General features: G+C 50.3%; 1 protein-coding gene across 9 annotated transcripts in view; it reads left to right on the top strand.

Annotated features, from left to right (window-relative positions):
* The window catches only part of PGAP2 (post-GPI attachment to proteins 2), a 28,623-nt gene extending 10,952 nt beyond the window's left edge, over positions 1-17,671 (top strand). For 7 of the 9 annotated variants that reach the window (XM_012456842.3, XM_064365241.1, XM_012456839.3 and 4 more), the window contains exons 3-7: positions 1,424-1,598; positions 15,202-15,454; positions 15,629-15,735; positions 16,371-16,479; positions 16,679-17,671. In XM_012456842.3, the coding sequence (XP_012312265.1) occupies positions 1,434-1,598; positions 15,202-15,454; positions 15,629-15,735; positions 16,371-16,479; positions 16,679-16,809 (765 nt within the window). In that variant the 5' untranslated portion in view covers positions 1,424-1,433 and the 3' untranslated portion in view covers positions 16,810-17,671. Of the gene's footprint in view, positions 1-1,423; positions 1,599-8,708; positions 8,892-15,201; positions 15,455-15,628; positions 15,736-16,370; positions 16,480-16,678 lie in introns of those variants that run through there. The other 2 variants (XM_021675102.2, XM_064365244.1) reach the window with 2 other exon arrangements.
* The last annotated feature ends 459 nt before the right edge of the window (positions 17,672-18,130 follow it).

Below are 18,130 nucleotides of genomic sequence, written 5' to 3'. Positions count from 1 at the left end.
TCTATCTTTACAATGGGAATAGGACTAATTGGCTTATCTATGTAGAATTTGGTTTTTTCTTTTTTTTTTACCTCCTGTGAACAGGTGCCTCTTCTGCTTCTCTCACTCCAGTCCTAACCTGACCTTTCTGTCTTGAACTCTGATCCAGAGAGGAAGGGGTCAAGGAAAGCCAGAGTTGCAGGGTGTAACTCTTCTGGGTCACATATGTATCTGTTTGCTCTGTGATCCTGAGCAGATTCCTGCCCCAACTTTCTCTTTTGTACACTGTGGGGATCTGGGCTAGGATTGTTGGTATACACTTAGTTATTATAGTTCCTGACCATAGTCACCCTTATCTAAGGGAGAAATCACAGTCCTCAGGAACCCTCATCTGTTCACAGGAGGGTGGCAGACAGCCCTCTGGGCACTGGGAAGCCTCCAGAAGCTGACTAAGCAGCTCTTTCCAACAAACAGCAAGCCCAGGCTAGCACCAGACCTGATTCTGCAAAGCCTTTCACCCTCAGGGCACGTGAGGGAGCAGGCTGGGACAAGCAGGGAGCTCAGGGTTCTGTCAGCTTCCATGGAATCCCTGCTGCTGTGGACTGTGGTGTAGGCATCCAGAGCACACAGCCTGGGAAGGGACTGAAGGTGCAGGAGGGCCCTGGGCCAGTGGGGAAGCAATAAAAGCTGTTGAGAGGCCCTGCAGCCTGGAGGCTGGGCCTGAGGCTCAAAGGCCTGGGGGAGGAGATGGGCCATTTCATCCACTGGTAGGTTTTAGGGTTGGTTTTGTTTGTTTGTTTGTTTGTTTGAGACAGAGTTTCACTCTTGTTGCCCAGGCTGGAGTGCAATGGCATGATCTCAGCTTACTGCAACCTCCCCGTCCTGGGTTCAAGCGATTCTCCTGCCTCGGCCTCCCAAGTAGCTGAGATTACAGGCACCTGCCATCACATCTAGCTAATTTTTGTATTTTTAGTAGAGATGGGATTTCACCATGTTGGCCAGGCTGGTCTCCAATTCCCGACCTCAGGTGATCCACCCACCTCAGCCTCCCAAAGTGCTGGGATTACAGGAGTGAGCCACCATGTTGTCTTAAGGTTGGTTCTTGAAATAAGGAGAGACTAGTTAAAGCAGCTCCTGTAGTCCTAGGCCTGTCAAGCTAGGTAGAGAGGAGTGAAGAGAAGCTCTCCCAATCTACTCAAGCTTCATCCTAGCACAGATTTGGTTCATTGTCTTCCCTCTGAAATTGAGGTGGAATGTTGTCTTGGGATTCTGAGTCAGTTTTCCTCATCCAGGGCAGGAGCTATCCAAGTTTAGGTGACTTCCTCCTCAGACTCCCCACCCCATAGCATACAGCTGAGTTTAGGACTGAGCACAAGGGCTGACTTCATCACTGAGTCCCAACCTTGCTGCCTGGGGCCCTGACAGCATGCCACTCCATCCCCAGGTCTGACAAGATGTACCAGGTCCCACTGCCACTGGACCGGGATGGGACCCTGGTACGGCTCCGCTTCACCCTGGTGGCCCTGGTCACGGTCTGCTGTCCACTTGTCGCCTTCCTCTTCTGCATCCTCTGGTCCCTGCTCTTCCACTTCAAGGAGACAACGGCCACACACTGTGGGGTAGGGCATGGGGACACTGATACCTCATATTCAGGCCGATCTGGATCTTCTTTAGATCTTGAATCTCTTTTAACAAGATTAGCCAGCTTTCCATTGGGGCCCATCAAACATACAGGGCTGCTGGGGGGATGCCTGCAAATCGATATCTCAAGGGTTAGTCTCCCTCTGCCTTCTGGAGGCTGGAGTCACCGAAGTGGGCAGACCTAGAGCCAAATCCTTACTTGATAGAAGAGCAGATTCTGGAACCCCAGGGTTTTCTGGGAAGTGGAGAGAGAAAAAGATTGGGCTACAGAGTATTTTGGGTCTCTTAATGTAGCACTGTGCACTTGTGCCTGTCTCTGTGGGAATGTGATTCAGTATACATGTGGGTGATTGTGAGGGGCATGGCAGTATATAATGGCTTTGAGTGGGGTGTGTGTGTGAGAGAGGCTATATCTGTGCCTGTCTGTATGGAGGTCTGATTGTGTACATGTGTACATGTCCTGGGGTGAGTCCCATGCCCTCTGAGATTCCATAGATAATCTGTGTACCCTCTGGACAGGGATACGGGGTGCTGGGCCAGGAAGAAAGATGTAAGACTACTTTCTCTAGGATATCAGAGTAAATGGGGTGGGACATGTGTCAAACTCTGTAGTGCTCCTAATTCATTTACTGACTATATATTTCCTGAGACACAGAGACTCAGCCTCAGTTTCCTCATGTCTGAAATAGAATTAATTAGCTGGGCATGGTGGTGTGCATCTGTAGTCCTAGCTCCTCGGGAGCCTGAGGTGGGAGGATCGCTTGAGCCTAGAAGTCTGAGTCTTCAGTAAGCTATAGTTGTCCCACTGCACTCCAGCCTCATGACAGAGTGAGACCCTCATCTCTAAAAAATAAAACAAAATAGAGTTGATAATTCCTGTCCTGCTCCTTCCCAGGGCTAGTGTAGAGCTCTAGGTAGAGGAAGGATGGGAAGGTAGTTTAGGGAAGATGAAGTGTGAGGAGCAGAAGGAGGAGGAGGAGGAAGAGACTGTCAGGTTGGAAGGCAGGAAATGATCTTAGCCTGGGTGCTCTTGGTGAAGAAGAGGCAGATTCTGCACATGGACCCTTGGGCTCCCTCAGAATTCTGAAGGGCCCCTAGCCAGCTGAATCCTCCCTTCCCATAAAGAGCATCTGCTTCAGAGAAATGGCTAGGACTAGCAGTGGGGTCTAGCTGCGATATGGGGTGGAGCCCCACTTTTTTTTTTTTTCTTTTGAGAAGGAGTCACACTCTGTCGCCCAGTCTGGAGTACAGTGGCGTGATCTCGGCTCACTGCAACCTCTGCCTCCCGGGTTCAAGCAATTCTCCTGCCTCAGCCTCCTGAGTAGCTGGGATTATAGGCGCGCACCACCACACTCGGCTAATTTTTGTACTTTTAGTAGAGATGGGTTTCACCATGTTATCAGGTGGGTCTCAAACTCCTGAACTCGTGATCTGCCTTCCTCAGCCTCCCAAAGTATTGGGATTACAGGTGTGAGCCACAGAGCCTGGCCCAAGGGTGGAGCCCCACTTCTTTTCTTCATGTGACTGGAAGTTTCCCCTCCTCCTCATTTGTCAGTGGGTAGACAAGGGCGTTGAGGTATGGACACCAAATCTGATGAGACCCAGGGCTGGGAGCTATCAGAAATAACAAAACCGGAAGAAAGGGGTGACCAGGTGATCTGAGGGGGAGGATTACCCTTTCCTGACCTAGTGTTTATCTCAGATAATGCATCAGATGTACCTGTTACCCTAGCCACTCCTGATCACCATGCAAAACCCTGCCCATCTAGCTCCAGAACGTCTTGCTATCCTCCGTGGGGCTAACTTAATCACTCCCTCCTCTGGGTGCTTAAGATTCCCTGTGTTATCTCTCTGTCACATCATATTTGTGTCTGTCTTTCCCACCAGATGAGGATCTCCTTGAGGAGACACTGCATTTGAGTGAGAAAGTATTTGGGTTTTTTTGTTTGTATTAGAGGCAGGGTCTCATTCTGTTGCCCAAGCCACAGTACAATGGTGTGATCACAGCTCACTGCAGTCTCAAACTCCTGGGATCAATCAGTCTTCCTAACCTCAGCCTCCTGAGTAACTAGGACTACAGGTGTAAGCCACCACACCCAGCTTGAACTCCTAACCTTGTGATCTGCCCACCTTGGCCTCCCGAAGTGCTGGGATTACAGGCATGAGCCACCGTGCCCAGCCAACACACCCAGCTTAATTAAAAAATTTTTTTGTATGTGGAAACAGGGTCTCACCATGTTGCCTAGGCTGGAGTACAGTGGCATGATCATAGCTCACTGCAGCGTCAACCACCAGGGCACAAGTGATCCTCCTTCCCCAGCCTCCTGAGTAGCTAGTATTATCGGTTTGCACCACCATGCCCAGCTAATTTTTGTGTATATGTGTGGAGACAGGGTCTCACACTGTTGCCCAGGCTGGTCTTGAACTCCTGACCTCAAGTGATCCTCCCACCTCGGCCTCTCAAAGCACTGGGATTATAGGCGTGAGCCACTATGCCTGGCCAGAAAGTGTTTGTTGAATAAATGATTAGGACTCCCTAGCCCAATACTCTGGGGAAAGGAAGGCATGGTATAAGTCAATCATAGTCCAAGCAATATTATAATATTTGTACGGCATATGGAGTTAAACAGACTAGGCTATTTGTTCTGCCCCTTGTGGCTGACGCCGAGGGCTAACAGGATCAATAACCTATTAGCTAGGTTATTGCATACCTTGCATACCTATTATCTGTTCTTGGCATACCAGTTAGAGAATTAAGATATAGGTAGTTGCTGGAGTACTTGGTCCCTCTGGAGCAGTACTAGGTTTGTGACCATGAGGGTATGTTGTCCCCAATCCCTGCGTCCCCAATCTGTTTTTTTTTCAGATGGAGTTTTACTCTTATTGCCCAGGCTGGAGTGCCATGGCATGATCTCGGCTCACTGTAACCTCTGCCTCCTGGGTTCAAGCAATTCACCTGCCTCAGCCTCCCGAATAGCTGGGATTACAGACACCAGCCACCATACCTGGCTAGTTTTTATATTTTTAGTAGAGACGGGGTTTCACCACCTTGGCCAGGCTGGTCTCCAACTCCTGACCTCACGTGATCCACCCGCCTCAGCCTCCCAAAGTGCTAGGATTAAAGGCATGAGCCACTGTGCCCAGCCTCTTTTTTTTTTTTTTTTTTTCCAAATAGAGATGGGGTGTCACTATGTTTCCCAGCCTGGTCTTGAACTCCTGAGCTAAAGTGATCCTCCTGTTTCAGCCTGTCAGAGTGCTAGGATTACAGGCTTGAGCCACTGTGCCTAGCCCAAGCTTTTCCTTTCTTTGTTTTTTGTGAGACAGGGTTTTGCTCTGTCACCCAGGCTGGAGTGCAGTGGCACGATCTTGGCTCACTGCAACCTCTGCCTCCTGGGTTCAAGCCATTCTCATGCCTCAGTTTCCTGAGTAGCTGAGATTACAGGCTTGCGCCACCACTCCCGGCTCATTTTATAGTAGAGACGGAGTTTCACTATGTTGGCCAGGCTGAAGCTTTTTCTTTTTCTTTTTCTTTCTTTCTTTTTTTTTTAGATGGAATCTTGCTCTGTTGCTCAGGCTAGAGTGCAGTTGTGCCGTCTCAGCTCACTGCAACCTCCGTCTCCCGGATTCAAGTGATTCTCCTGCCTCGGCCTCCCGAGGAACTGGGATTACAGGTTCCTGCCACTGCACTCGCCTAATTTTTATATTTTTAGTAGAGATGGGGCCTTGGCCAGGCTGACCTTGTGATCCATCCTCCTCGTCCTCCCAAAGTGTTGGGATTATAGGCGTGAGCCACTGCACTAGGCCTGAAGCTTTTTCTTATTTTATTTTATTTTATTTTTTGAGATGGAGTTTCGCTCTTTACCCAGGCTGGAGTGCAATGGCGCGATCTTGGCTCACCGCAACCTCTGCCTCCTGGGTTCAAGCAATTCTCCTGCCTCAGCCTCCCGAGTAGCTGGGATTACAGGCACGCACCACCATGCTTGGCTAATTTTTTATATGTTTAGTAGAGACGGGGTTTCACCATGTTGACCAGGATGGTCTCGATCTCTTGACTTCGTGATCCACCCGCCTCGGCCTCCCAAAGTGCTGGGATTACAGGCTTGAGCCACTGTGCCCGGCTTTTTCTTTTTCTTTTTTTTTTTGAGACGGAGTTTCACTCTTGTTACCCAGGCTGGAGTGCAATGGCGCGATCTCGGCTCACTGCAACCTCCGCCTCCTGGGTTCAAGCAGTTCTCCTGCCTCAGCCTCCCGAGTAGCTGGGACTACAGGCGTGCGCCACCATGCCCAGCTAATTTTTGTATTTTTAGTAGAGACGAGGTTTCACCATGTTGACCAGGACAGGATGGTCTCGATATCTTGACCTCATGATCCACCTGCCTCGGCCTCCTAAAGTGCTGGGATTATTGGCATGAGCCACCATGCCTGGCCTCTTTTTTTTTTCTTTTTGAGACAGAGTCTCACTCTTTCTCCAGGTGCTAGGCTGGAGTGCAGTGGCACGATCTCGACTCACTGCAACCTCTGCCTCCCAGCTTCAAACAGTTCTGCGTCAGCATCCCGAGTAGCTGGGACTACAGGTGCGCGCCACCATGCCCAGCTAAGTTTTGTATTTTTAGTAAAGACAGAGTTTCACTATGTTGGCCAGGATGGTCTCGATCTCTTGACCTTGTGATCTGCCCACCTCAGCCTCCCAAAGTGCTGGGATTACAGGCGTGAGCCACTGCGCCTGGCCAAAGCTTTTTCTTTTTTTTTTTTTTTTTTTTTTTGAGACGAAGTTTCGCTCTTGTTACCCAGGCTGGAGTGCAATGGCGCGATCTCGGCTCACCGCAACCTCCGCCTCCTGGGTTCAGGCAATTCTCCTGCCTCAGCCTCCTGAGTAGCTGGGATTACAGGCACGCACCACCATGCCCAGCTAATTTTTTGTATTAGTAGAGACAGGGTTTCACCATGTTGACCAGGATGGTCTTGATCTCTTGACCTCGTGATCCACCCGCCTCGGCCTCCCAAAGTGCTGGGATTACAGGCTTGAGCCACCGCGCCCGGCCCCAAAGCTTTTTCTTATAGTGAGTATGTACTTACTTTCCAGTGAATCTCTGCCTTGGCCCTGGCTCTGCTTTGATAACCATAGAACTATTCTTTTCTCGTGGCTTCAGGTCAGCCCTATAGAGACAAGGAGACAGTAACGAGGGTGCTTCAGTCTATCTTCTTAGGTAGTATAGCTCCAGTTTTTTCAGGCAACCTTCCCAGCACATGGTCTCCAGGCTTTTCACTACCCTGTATGTGCCCTTGAACTTGGCCCCATTGTTCACTATTGTCTGCTGGGCCTTGATTTGGGTATAGGACTCCAGGTGGCCTGGGCAGTACAGGCAAAAGCTATTCCTGGCTGTTAGACTTCTGTTGATGCAGCTGGAGCTGCCATTAGCTGTTTCTGTACAGGTACAGGATGCACACTGATGACCTCATATTCAGGCTTGTCTAGGTCTCTTTTGGATCCTGATTCTATCATCATAGGATTTCATAGGATTTAGCCATTTCTCCAGTGAGGCCCAACAAGTCCTCTCAGTCCTGCTCTAACAAAAAAGGGCCAGATCCTTTTCTGCTTTCTCTCTTTCCCTTCCTAGAAACCTGCCTATATCCCTGGACACAACTCTTAAAAAGGTCCCTGCCCCCATCACTACCAAAGAAGCTATTGCCAGCTGACCTCAACCACTATCACTTCTTACCTGTGCAGAGTGTTCTAGGATTTATGACATGCTTGTTGATCCTGGGAAGGATGTGTGCCTGGGCAGGCATGGAGAACTGGGTACTGTGGGCGGGAGGACAGGCCCTGAGGAGCAGGGGGTGGGACCCTCCAGTGTTAGAACAGTCCCAGTCTGACTACAGCCTTCAACCCAAGTCCCGGATTCTTCAGGACCAAGTGTGAGTGTTGCTTAGTGAGGCCCCCACCCCCACCTCATTCCTGGGTCTCCTTAGTGGAGGGAAGCATGAGTCCTGAGGGGAGATTGGGTCCTAGGTCTTTTAATATTAAGCCATATCTGTCTGCCCCAGCTTGATCCAGAGGGAAGCCCAGCTTGAGGGGTCATGGTGGTCAGGCAGTGGGGGTTGTTGGGGGGAGTTGTCTGCCAGGAGGAGAAGGGAGTGGAAGGAGCTCAGTTTCCCGTGTCTGGGTCTGACCTGGAGAGAGGCCTCCTGGGTCTGGCCCAGACAGAGGCCTCCTGGGTCTGGCCCAGGACAGCAGGCTCAAGCTCAGTGGAGAAGGTTTCCATGACCCTCAGATTCCCCTAAACCTTGGATTGGGTGATATTGGTCTCCTCAGAGAGGGAGGAGATGGAGGTCTCCTCAGAGAGGGAGCAGATGGAGGTGTGAGCCTCCACAGGGACCCTGGTACTGTGGGTCCATGTTGAGGATCAGGGTACTGTTGGCCTGAGGCTTGGATCATTCAGAGCCTGGGGGCAGGATGGCTGGCAGCCTGTGGCCCATTGAAATAGGTTCTGGGCACTCCCTCTGTTCCTAGTTGAACTTGGGTAAGGAGCAGAAATGTGGTCAGATAGGGTCAGTGGGAGGGCTTTGGTCATACTGAGCCAACAGTCCTTTGTTAGTTGGCCTGAAAGAAGCCTTGACTTAGAACCTGAAACTGTCAGGTGGCAAGAGGCCTTAGTCCTGTGTTTGATCCTGGCATAGTTCTGGGCTTCAGTCTCCCCTTCTGTGGAATGGAAATGATAAGCTTTCTACCTCTGACCCTTCTTCTGAGTGGCTGTGAGAGTTGTGAGAGTGAGGTGGGCTCTAACAAAAAGAGCTCCCTGTGCAAACCACCGGAAGCCTCTCTTCTGTAGACTTTTCAAGAGATGGACCTGGAGTATCAGTGTGCCAAGGGGATTCCTAAGTGCTGACCCTGCCTGTCTCTGCTGCTCCTGTCCCATCTCCCTCTGATCCTTCTCCTCTGCACTGTCTTCCTTTTTCCCTTACACCTTTTCTACCCTTTCTGCTCTGGCTCTTCCTTATACTCTGAGGAGTCATCTCTGGAAAAGGCCCCACTTTCCCAGGCCCAGGTATCCCACCAGGCCCCAACTTGTATCCCTCGTGCTGCTTAGGTCACTCCCTACAGGATGTTCTCTGCGGCCTCCCAGCCCTTGGATCCCGATGGGACCGTGTTCCGGCTTCGCTTCACAGCTATGGTCTGGTGGGTCATCACTTTTCCTGTGTTCGGCTTCTTCTTCTGCATCATCTGGTCCCTGGTGTTCCACTTTGAGTACACGGTGGCCACTGACTGTGGGGTGAGTGCCAGCTCCCCAGCCCCTGGGTCAGGGCCAGGTCAGGAGGTGGCAGTTAGGGTAGAATTAGAGAGTGGAGAGGAAGTGGAGGGTCAGAGAGGGGTAAAGGGACAAGGGGAAAGGGGGAAGGGTCGGTAAGTCAGAGTTGGGGAGAATTCATGGGGAAGACTCAGAGAGAATAGAATCACAGTCCTCCCCTAGTTAGAAGATGATGATAGAAATGCAAGGGATAGGCTGGGCAGGGTGGCTCACGCCTGTAATCCCAGAACCTTGGGAGGGTGAAGCGAGCGGATCACCTGAGCTCAGTTTGAGACCAGCCTCGGCAACATGGTGAAACCCGTCTCTAAAAAAAATGCAAACAAATTAGCTGGGTGCAGTGGCACGCCCCTGTGGTCCCAGCTACTTGGAAGGCTAAGGCAGGAGTGTTGCTTGAGCCTGGGAGGTGGACATTTCAGTGAGCTGAGATCACGCCATTATACTCCAGCCTGGGTGACAGGAGTAAAACCCTGTTTTACAGCTGGGTACTATGGCTCACGCCTATAATCCCAGCACTTTGGGAGGCCGAGGCAGGTGGATCACCTGAGGTCAGAAGTTCGAGACCAGCCTGGCCAACATGGCGAAACCCCGTCTCTAGTAAAAATACAAAAAAATTAGCCAGTCATGGTGGTATGTGCCTGTAATCCCAGCTATTCAGGATGCTGAGACAAGAGAATTGCTTGAACCTGGGAGAGGGAGGTTGGAGTGAGCCGAGATCACGTCAAAAAACAAAAACAAAAACAAACCAACAACAGTGCAAGGGAGTGGGGGGTTAGAAGGAGGTGATGGTGGAAAGGAAGGGATTGGAATGGGCAGGAGAGATCATAAGAGGAAGGAGGCAAATTGAAAAGGAAGCCAGGACTGAGGAGGTAAAATAAAGCCTGAATATAGGAGATGTAACAAGTGTCTTTGGCCCAGACTCAGGGACTGACATTTGAGGATCCATTCTCAGCTCTGATCTGGATCTTCAAGCTTTGTTTTTCCTACTGGCAGCCCCAGGCCCCACAACCTGTGTCCACTCAGGGATCTGCCAGCCAGAAACCTGGATCAGTCCACTAGACCTTTCCTGAGGGCCCAGTGCTAGGGGCATGGAATTAGATATGGACTTGCCCTTAATATCTCATTGCTACAAGAATCAGTCCTTAGACACAGACTATCACAACATGGTGATCTGGGATTCCTATTGTGATAAAAAAGAGTACAGTGACTGTGGGGCTCAGAGGAGGCGCTTCCCCCAGCTTGGACATTGGGGATCACTTTCTTCCTGGAGGAGGGGACATTGTTGCTCTGGGGTAAAGAAGTCTCTTTGTGAATGCCAGGCTGACAACTTTTGATTTTATCCAGAGGGCAATTTTTTTTTTGAGACGGAGTTTCACTCTTGTTACCCAGGCTGGAGTGTAATGGCGCGATCTCGGCTCACCGCAACCTCCGCCTCCTGGGTTCAGGCAATTCTCCTGCCTCAGCCTCCTGAGTAGCTGGGATTACAGGCACGCGCCACCATGCCTAGCTAATTTTTTGTATTTTTAGTAGAGACGGGGTTTCACCATGTTGACCAGGATGGTCTCGATCTCTTGACCTTGTGATCCACCCGCCTCGGCCTCCCAAAGTGCTGGGATTACAGGCGTGAGCCACCGCGCCTGGCCCAGAGGGCAATTTTTATCAAGAGCTTTGGAAAGATTTTAGGCAGGAAAGGGACATGATCAGATTTGTGCTTTATGTATGTATGTATTTATTTAGAGACAGGATCTCACGCTGTCGCCCAGGCTGGAGTACAGTGGTGTGATCTTGGCTCATTGCAGCCTTGACCTCTTGGGCTCAGGTGATTCCTCTTCTCAGCCTTAGCCTCGGTTAACTGGGACTACAGGTGCATGCCACCACGCCCGGCTAATTTTTGTATTTTTTGTAGAGATGTGGTTTTGCCATGTTGCGTCAGCTGGAGATTTGTGCTTTAGAAGACCATTCTGACTTCAGAGTAGAGAACAGCTTTAAGGGCAGGGGTAAGAGTAGGGTATAAGGAGGCTAGTGCAGTAGCTCATGCTACTAGGGGAACCAGAGCTAAGATGCAGACTGACTGTGAGGATAGAGAGGAGGGATGGAGTCTAGAAAGTTGTAGAAAATGGGATTGACAGCAATTGGAGTTTTTATGCAGTTGGCACAAGGTGGGAGACAGTAGGGTAGCTAGAGAAGGCGTCTATAATGTGGGGGGACTTTTACCTGAGGCCAAAGGAATGAATATCCTGTGAGGCTCTGTGAAAGGGGATGTTGGGGAACCCTATCTATACCATATGAGCTTCTGATCTACTGTTCCATCAGAAAGTGCTTGTCTCCCCATCTCTCAGTACTCTTAACTCTGGGCATAGGGAGGTTTGAGGTAAACTGTGTACCTGTTTTCTCATAGCTCCTGATGTTGCTTATTGCTGGTGTAGTGGGTGTGTAGGGAACTTGTGTGCTGGGTCTGGGGCTGGGGGGAGGAGTACATGTACCTGATTATGTGTATGTGTCTGTGTGCTTGTGTGTGTATGTGATGGAAGAGACAGTCCTTGCTCTTAGAATCCCACCCTCATCCCTAATCTGAGAGAAGCTCATGAAGACAGGACCAGCAGCCACAATGCCCTAACTCTTCCTCTTGAGGCCTTCTGCAAACTCCGTATCATTTTTCCCCAGTATCCATTCCCAACAATGGTCAGGATCCAGGGCCCTTGAATCCTTTCGGCTTTCCCAGTCAAGCTTTAGTTGCTGGTCCTGTTTTCCTTAAAGTAGCGGAGATTGGGGAGTTTTCAGAATGAATATTCCAGGAAGCAGAGGCAACGCTCACACTAATCCAACTCAGAGTAACAGCAAGACAGAAAAATCAAGTAAGGAGAATTGGAGGTCTCAAAAGTGCCTGTTGAAGATATGGTTCCTGCCTCTCACCCATAAGCAGACCTTCCCATGCTCTATGGCCATGTAGCTCACAGCCTTTTTGCATTCTGTACAGAGAATTTTGTTATCTGAAAGTCATCACTTATTGTACCCACTGCATGCCAGAGCAGATGTTTTACACACTTTATATTTAGAATTCATGTGGCTGGGCATGTTGGCTCACGCCTGTAATCTCAGCACTTTGGGAGGCCGAGGCAGGTGGATCACTTGAGGTCAGAAGTTCAAGACCAGCCTGGCCAACATGGTGGAACCCTGTCTTTACTAAAAATACAAAAATTAGCTGGGTGTAGTGGGGTGCACCCCAATCCCGACTACTTGGGAGGCTGAGGCATGAAAATTGCTTGAACTTGAGAAGCAGAGGTTGCAGTGAGCCGAGATTACGCCACTGCACTCCAGCCTGGGTGACAAAGCAACACCCTGTCTCAAATAGATAGATAGATAGATAGATAGATAGATAGATAGATAGATAGATAGATAAATGGAATTCATAAACACCCTGCAAGGTAGGTGGTATACCCATTTTACCAATGAGGAAATTGGAGCTCAGAGTGGTGAAGTGACATGCTCGAGGTCACCCAGCTAATAAAGGCAGAACTGGGATGCAGACCCAGCTTTGTGTAGTTCATGAGCTTCCATGCTGCCCCTTCACATTACTCAGAGTGAAATACCTGAGCCTGGTCTCAAGCTATGACATCTCAAGCTATGGCTTTGAGAGCAGCATCTTCTCTCCCAGAGCTCTGCATTTAGCTTCCCCTGATAGCGCAGGGGGAATCCATCTTGTTTTTTGTGGAGGCTATGAAGCCCCCTGGCTAGTCTTGCCCCAGGCCTACCTGTGAGCTGCCTGCAGCATTGCTCACCTTCTTAGCAGTCTAGCATCTCCACTGAAAGAAAGGAATGATGGTCCTTCAGAACTCCACTTCCAAAAACTGTCCCTCCGTAGTTAGAGCAAGGTCATTGCTAGGCTCTGGCACTACACTGGCCCTTGTTGGAGGTCTGCAAAAGTGCACAAAAAGTGTGGGCAATGGACTGGCCATTTCTACAGTTTTGGAATCTTAAAAATGCATATTCTGGCTTGGCGCATGCCTGTAATCCCAGCACTTTGAGAGGTCAAGGTAGGGGATTGTTTGAGTCCAGGAGTTCTAGATCAGCCTGGGCAACATGGTGAAACCCTATCGCTACTTAAAAAAAAAATTACAAAAAATTAGCCAGGCATGGTGGTGGCTACTCAGGATGCTGAGGTGGGAGAATCACTTGAGCCCAGGATGTAGAGGCTGCAAGTGAGCTCAGATCGTGCTACCGTACTTCAGCATGGGCAACCGAAGTGAGACCCTGTCTCAAAAAAATGCAGATTCTAGCCAGGTGAGGTGGCTCACACCTGTAGTCCAGCACTTGGGAGGCCAAGGCAGATGGATAGTTTAAACCTAGGAGTTCGAGACCAACCTGGGACATATGACAAAACCCTGTCTCTACAAAAAATATAAAAATTAGCCTGCTACTCAGGAGGCTGAGGTGGGAGGATCACCTGAGCCCAGGAGGTCAAGGCTGCAGTGAGTCATGATCACACCATTGCACCCCAGCCTGGATGGCAGAGTGAGACCCTGTCTCAAAAAGGGGGAAAAGAACCTGAAAAAAAAAAAAAAACTAAAAATGCACATTCTTAGGTTCTAAGCCTTCTGTATTTTCTTTTTCTTTCTTTTTTTTTTTTTTTTTAAAAAACGGGGTTTCACCATGTTGGTCAGGCTGGTCTTGAACTCCCGACCTCAGGTGATCCGCCTGCCTTGGCCTCCAAAGTGCTTGGATTACAGGCATGAGCCACCATGCCCGGCCTGCCTTCTGTATTTTCATACAACTCCCCAGTGAGTTGTATGTGTAATTAAAGTTTATAAAGCACTGCCCTAGGCCCTGGAGTCTAAGAGCCTCTTCTCATCTCTGGCTTTCCTGTCCCTGTCTAAACCATTGTTCAGTCATCCCCCATCCTTTCACCTCTCATGCAAGCAAGACATCAGTCCTTGCAGTTGTGTATTATCTCTTCCTTTCTCCTTGGCTTTTTTTTTTTTTTTTTGAGATGGAATCGCTCTGTCACCCAGACAGGAGTGCAGTGGCACAATCTTGGCTCACTGCAACCTCCACCTCCCAGGTCCCTGTTCAAGCAATTCTGCTGCCTCAGCCTCCTGAGTAGCTGGGACTACAGGCACACGCCACCACACCCAACTAATTTTTGTATTTTTAGTAAAGACGGGTTTTCACCATGTTGGCCAGGATGCTCTCGATCTCTTGACCTCGTGATCCACCCACCTAGGCCTCCCAAAGTGCTGGGATTACAGGCATGAGCCACCACACCCTCCCTCTTTTTTCCTCAGCTTTAAGGAGTGAGGCTTCAGTAGGAGTTCCAGGCATTGAGAAAGATGGATGGTGGAGATGCACAAGAATATGATCATTCCCTTAGACTACACCAGGTTAGGAGCACCTACTTTCTTTTTTCATTCTTTTTTTTCTTTTTTGAGATGGAGTCTCACTCTGTTAGCTCTGTTGCCAAGGCTAGAGTGCAGTGGTGTGATCTCGGCTTACTGGAACCTCCACCTCCCAGGTTCAAGCGATTCTCCTGCCTTAGTCTCCTGAATAGCTGGGATGACAGGTGCTGACCACCACGCCTGGCTAGTTTTTTTTTTTTTTAGTAGTAGAGATGGGGTTTCACCATGTTGGCCAGGTTGGTCTTGAACTCCTGACCTCAGGTGATCCACCCACCTTCGCCTCCCGAAGTCTTGGGATTACAGGTGTGAGCCATCGTGCCTGGTACACCCACTTTCTTAATCATGATCAGAGCAGGGTTGCCATTCTACCACCTTGGTACACCTGCCTAGAGGGATGAGTGGCGCTGGGAGCAGAGTGAAGAACATCTCAGCTGAGCAATGAATCCAGCACTATTGTAAGGAAGCTCAGATGTTCTGTGACTCATTTCTGTCCTCTGGACTAAATCTGAGGTCTTGGAACTCACCCAGCGTCTTAGCTCGGCGGCACAGCTCTGAGCTAAGGGTGTAGGGAGCATCTGAACCCATCTACACACTGACCAAACACAGACAGGGTCCAGTCTGCAGGAGAGAAGGAGAAGGTCCCACCATGCCCCTGCACAAATCCCAGGCTAGCTGGGGAATGAGAATCAAGCATATTGAGCCCAGGACCTGGACAGAGAGGTCTCTTGGGAGAGGTGTGGGGACACCTGAAGGAGGACTTCCTGGAAGGGGAGGGGCTGGAGCAGAGCCTTCTGAGGCCAGAGTGATCTTGTAGATGGAGAGAAGGTTCTCCACGTGGCAGGGGCTGGCAGAGGTAGATGCCCAGACAGGTCATAACTCTCTAGGTGCCCAATTACCTGCCCTCGGTGAGCTCAGCCATCGGCGGGGAGGTGCCCCAGCGCTACGTGTGGCGTTTCTGCATCGGCCTGCACTCAGCACCTCGCTTCTTGGTGGCCTTCGCCTACTGGAACCACTACCTCAGCTGCGCCTCCCCGTGTTCCTGCTACCGCCCACTCTGCCGCATCAACTTCGGCCTCAATGTCGTGGAGAACCTCGCGTTGCTAGTGCTCACTTACGTCTCCTCCTCTGAGGACTTCAGTGGGTGCCTGGATGAGGGAGGAGTGGGGAAGGGTTCCCTGAGGGAACGGGCCTGCCCCTCCCACATTCAGACCTTCCTACTTAGTGGTGTGGGCACTTCCTGCGATAGGGACTTTCCTGCTTAGTGGGGTGGGCACTCCCTGCAATGCAGCTCCCAATCCTCTTTCCCTCTAGCCATCCACGAAAATGCTTTCATTGTGTTCATCGCCTCATCCCTCGGGCACATGCTCCTCACCTGCATTCTCTGGCGGCTGACCAAGAAGCACACAGTAAGTCAGGAGGTACGGTCTATCCCTAGCGGGGCTCCAAGCAGCCCAGAAGAAGATCAAGGACATCTGTCCTCAGGATCCGGGTAATGGTGAGGTGGGAACTGAGTTCTAATGGGAACCCTGGCAAAGGGGTGTTGGGGTTTGGGCTGGGGCTTGGGGACAAACCGAGGGTGGTTGGTCAGAATCTAGGACTGTAGCACTGTGTTTGGGTAGTGTGGGAGACTGAATAGAAGCTATGGAGGCTGCAAATGGGGGTATAAGGAGTTGCATCTAGGCAGCAGTGAGTTAGGAACAGTGTCTGGGGACTGTGGTCTGTCATAATTCCAGCACCCCACCCATGTCCATGTGTTTCTTTTCCCCCACAGTATTTGGAGGTTGGGTTGGTGGGTGACTCCATGTAACTTTCATACTTCATCCCCCTGAAGTGGGAGGGGCAAAAGTACCACTGCTCCCTGGCCCTTCACTGCCCCAGAGGCAGGATCGTGAACTTGTTTGTCATTCTGGCTGCCCCTGCCTGTGCTCCCTTCCATGACCGCTAGTGGGAGCCAAGGGAGATAAGGCCCAGCCCTTAGGAGCTAGGGCTAGGAGGGGAGCCTACACCCTCATACCCAGCAAACTGCAGAGTGATCAAACAGCCGATTCCCTAGGATCGCAAGTCCTACAGCTGGAAACAGCGGCTCTTCATCATCAACTTCATCTCCTTCTTCTCGGCGCTGGCTGTCTACTTTCGGCACAACATGTACTGTGAGGCTGGAGGTGAGGCCAGGATAGAATCCATAAGTAGTCATGACTGGCTATGGGGCAGCAGTGATGTTTTCGATAATGGGCAGTGGTCTTGGTGACTGGCTGCCATTGTGTTGCCAGTGGCAGACTAATGGTGGTGTGATTTATCAAGAGGCCCCTGAGGGGGTAACAGAAAGTTCACCATGCCCTGTTCCTTGTGTCCTCACAACAGTGTACACCATCTTTGCCATCCTGGAGTACACTGTTGTCCTAACCAACATGGCATTCCACATGACGGCCTGGTGGGACTTCGGAAATAAGGAGCTGCTCATAACCTCTCAGCCTGAGGAAAAGCGATTCTGAACCCTTCAGCCCTGCTTGGGAGGCAGCCCACTGCCCAGAAACAAGAAACAAGATACCATTCTGGCCTTCTCCACCCCACATCCTCTCTTGGCCTTACTGAAGATGAGGGAAGGGTAAGAAGGGCATAGGCCAAGGCTCACCCCAGTGCTGCTGGCTTCTCTCCACCCCTCATATGGGCATAGGGGTCCTCAAGCAACATCACCTTTACCTGAGAGGCCCCAAGAAGCTGAGCTGAGCTGGCAGAGAGCTCCAACATTTGGTGCTAAAAAAATCCTGAGGTTCATGACCACCATCCAGTATCTGGCCTTTACATAGCTACCTTTCACTAAGGTCAGGAGCCCCTGAGCAGTGGCTGCTCCCTGACAACCACAGCCATTTCTCTCCACTGGGTCATTCACATGACTAATATATTTCATGATCTGTGCACATCCAGGCCTGTGGCCACAGTCCCTGCTAAAGCTGCTCAGGTGTTCTAGTCCTGACTTCACTTTTTGATTTGGTATGTACCCTTCCCTATCTAAGCATCAGCATGTCCATGTGTCTGATGCGGGATGGGTGGGCTGCATGATTTCCAATACGACTCTGTGGTTCTGATGTCATTGGGTGGAGGTGGTGGTGTGTACCTAAAGGATGACCTGCTACAGAAAAAGCACCAGCACAGCATGTATTTTCTTCTCTTCTGAAAGTTCTGGCTTAGAGATCCCTTCCCTCCTTTGAAAGGTATGGCATAGAGGAGTCAGATGCAGATCCTTACCCTAAAATGGGCTCCCTGGTATCTTCTGTCTTCCCTACTGCTCCAAACCCTAAGTTTTGGTTGTGCATTTTAAAGGAAAATAAATTTTTTATTTTATTTTTTGGCCAACAGTTGCCTAGGCTTGCTAGTCTTGGGGCTCATCTTGTTTGATAGTTAACAGAGAGAACAGGCTCAACGATGGAAAGTCCACAGCAGGGCATGATTCCTAGCAGCACCCCCTTAGGTCTGGAGTCTCCTAAGGCTGGTCTAAGTGTCTGTTTTGGTGTCCAGGAGTGACTGAGCTATCTATCTGTAATGATTCCAGGCCTGGAAGCTAGGATACCTGGAAGTCTTCAGTTAGGCAGAGACCTGAGTTCAAACCCCAACTCTTGTTAAAGCTCTGTCTTCTTGGGGATGTGAGATATAGCTCTCAGATGCATGACTGTAAGAGCATCAGCCGTTAGGCTAATGGCTCTCAACCTCTCACTTTCTGAGCCCTAAGATTAAGAAGTCTTTCCTCAAGTTTTGTGTCCAAGTCCACTACAGCATCTGTGACTAGGCACCAGAGCAAGGCTGCCCCTCTGGGAG

Source organism: Aotus nancymaae, unplaced genomic scaffold, assembly GCF_030222135.1.
Source record: "Aotus nancymaae isolate 86718 unplaced genomic scaffold, 86718_ANA_hifiasm-v0.15.2.pri h1tg000059l, whole genome shotgun sequence".
Lineage (NCBI taxonomy): Eukaryota > Metazoa > Chordata > Mammalia > Primates > Aotidae > Aotus > Aotus nancymaae.
This window is presented reverse-complemented; position numbering and strand designations above follow the sequence as displayed.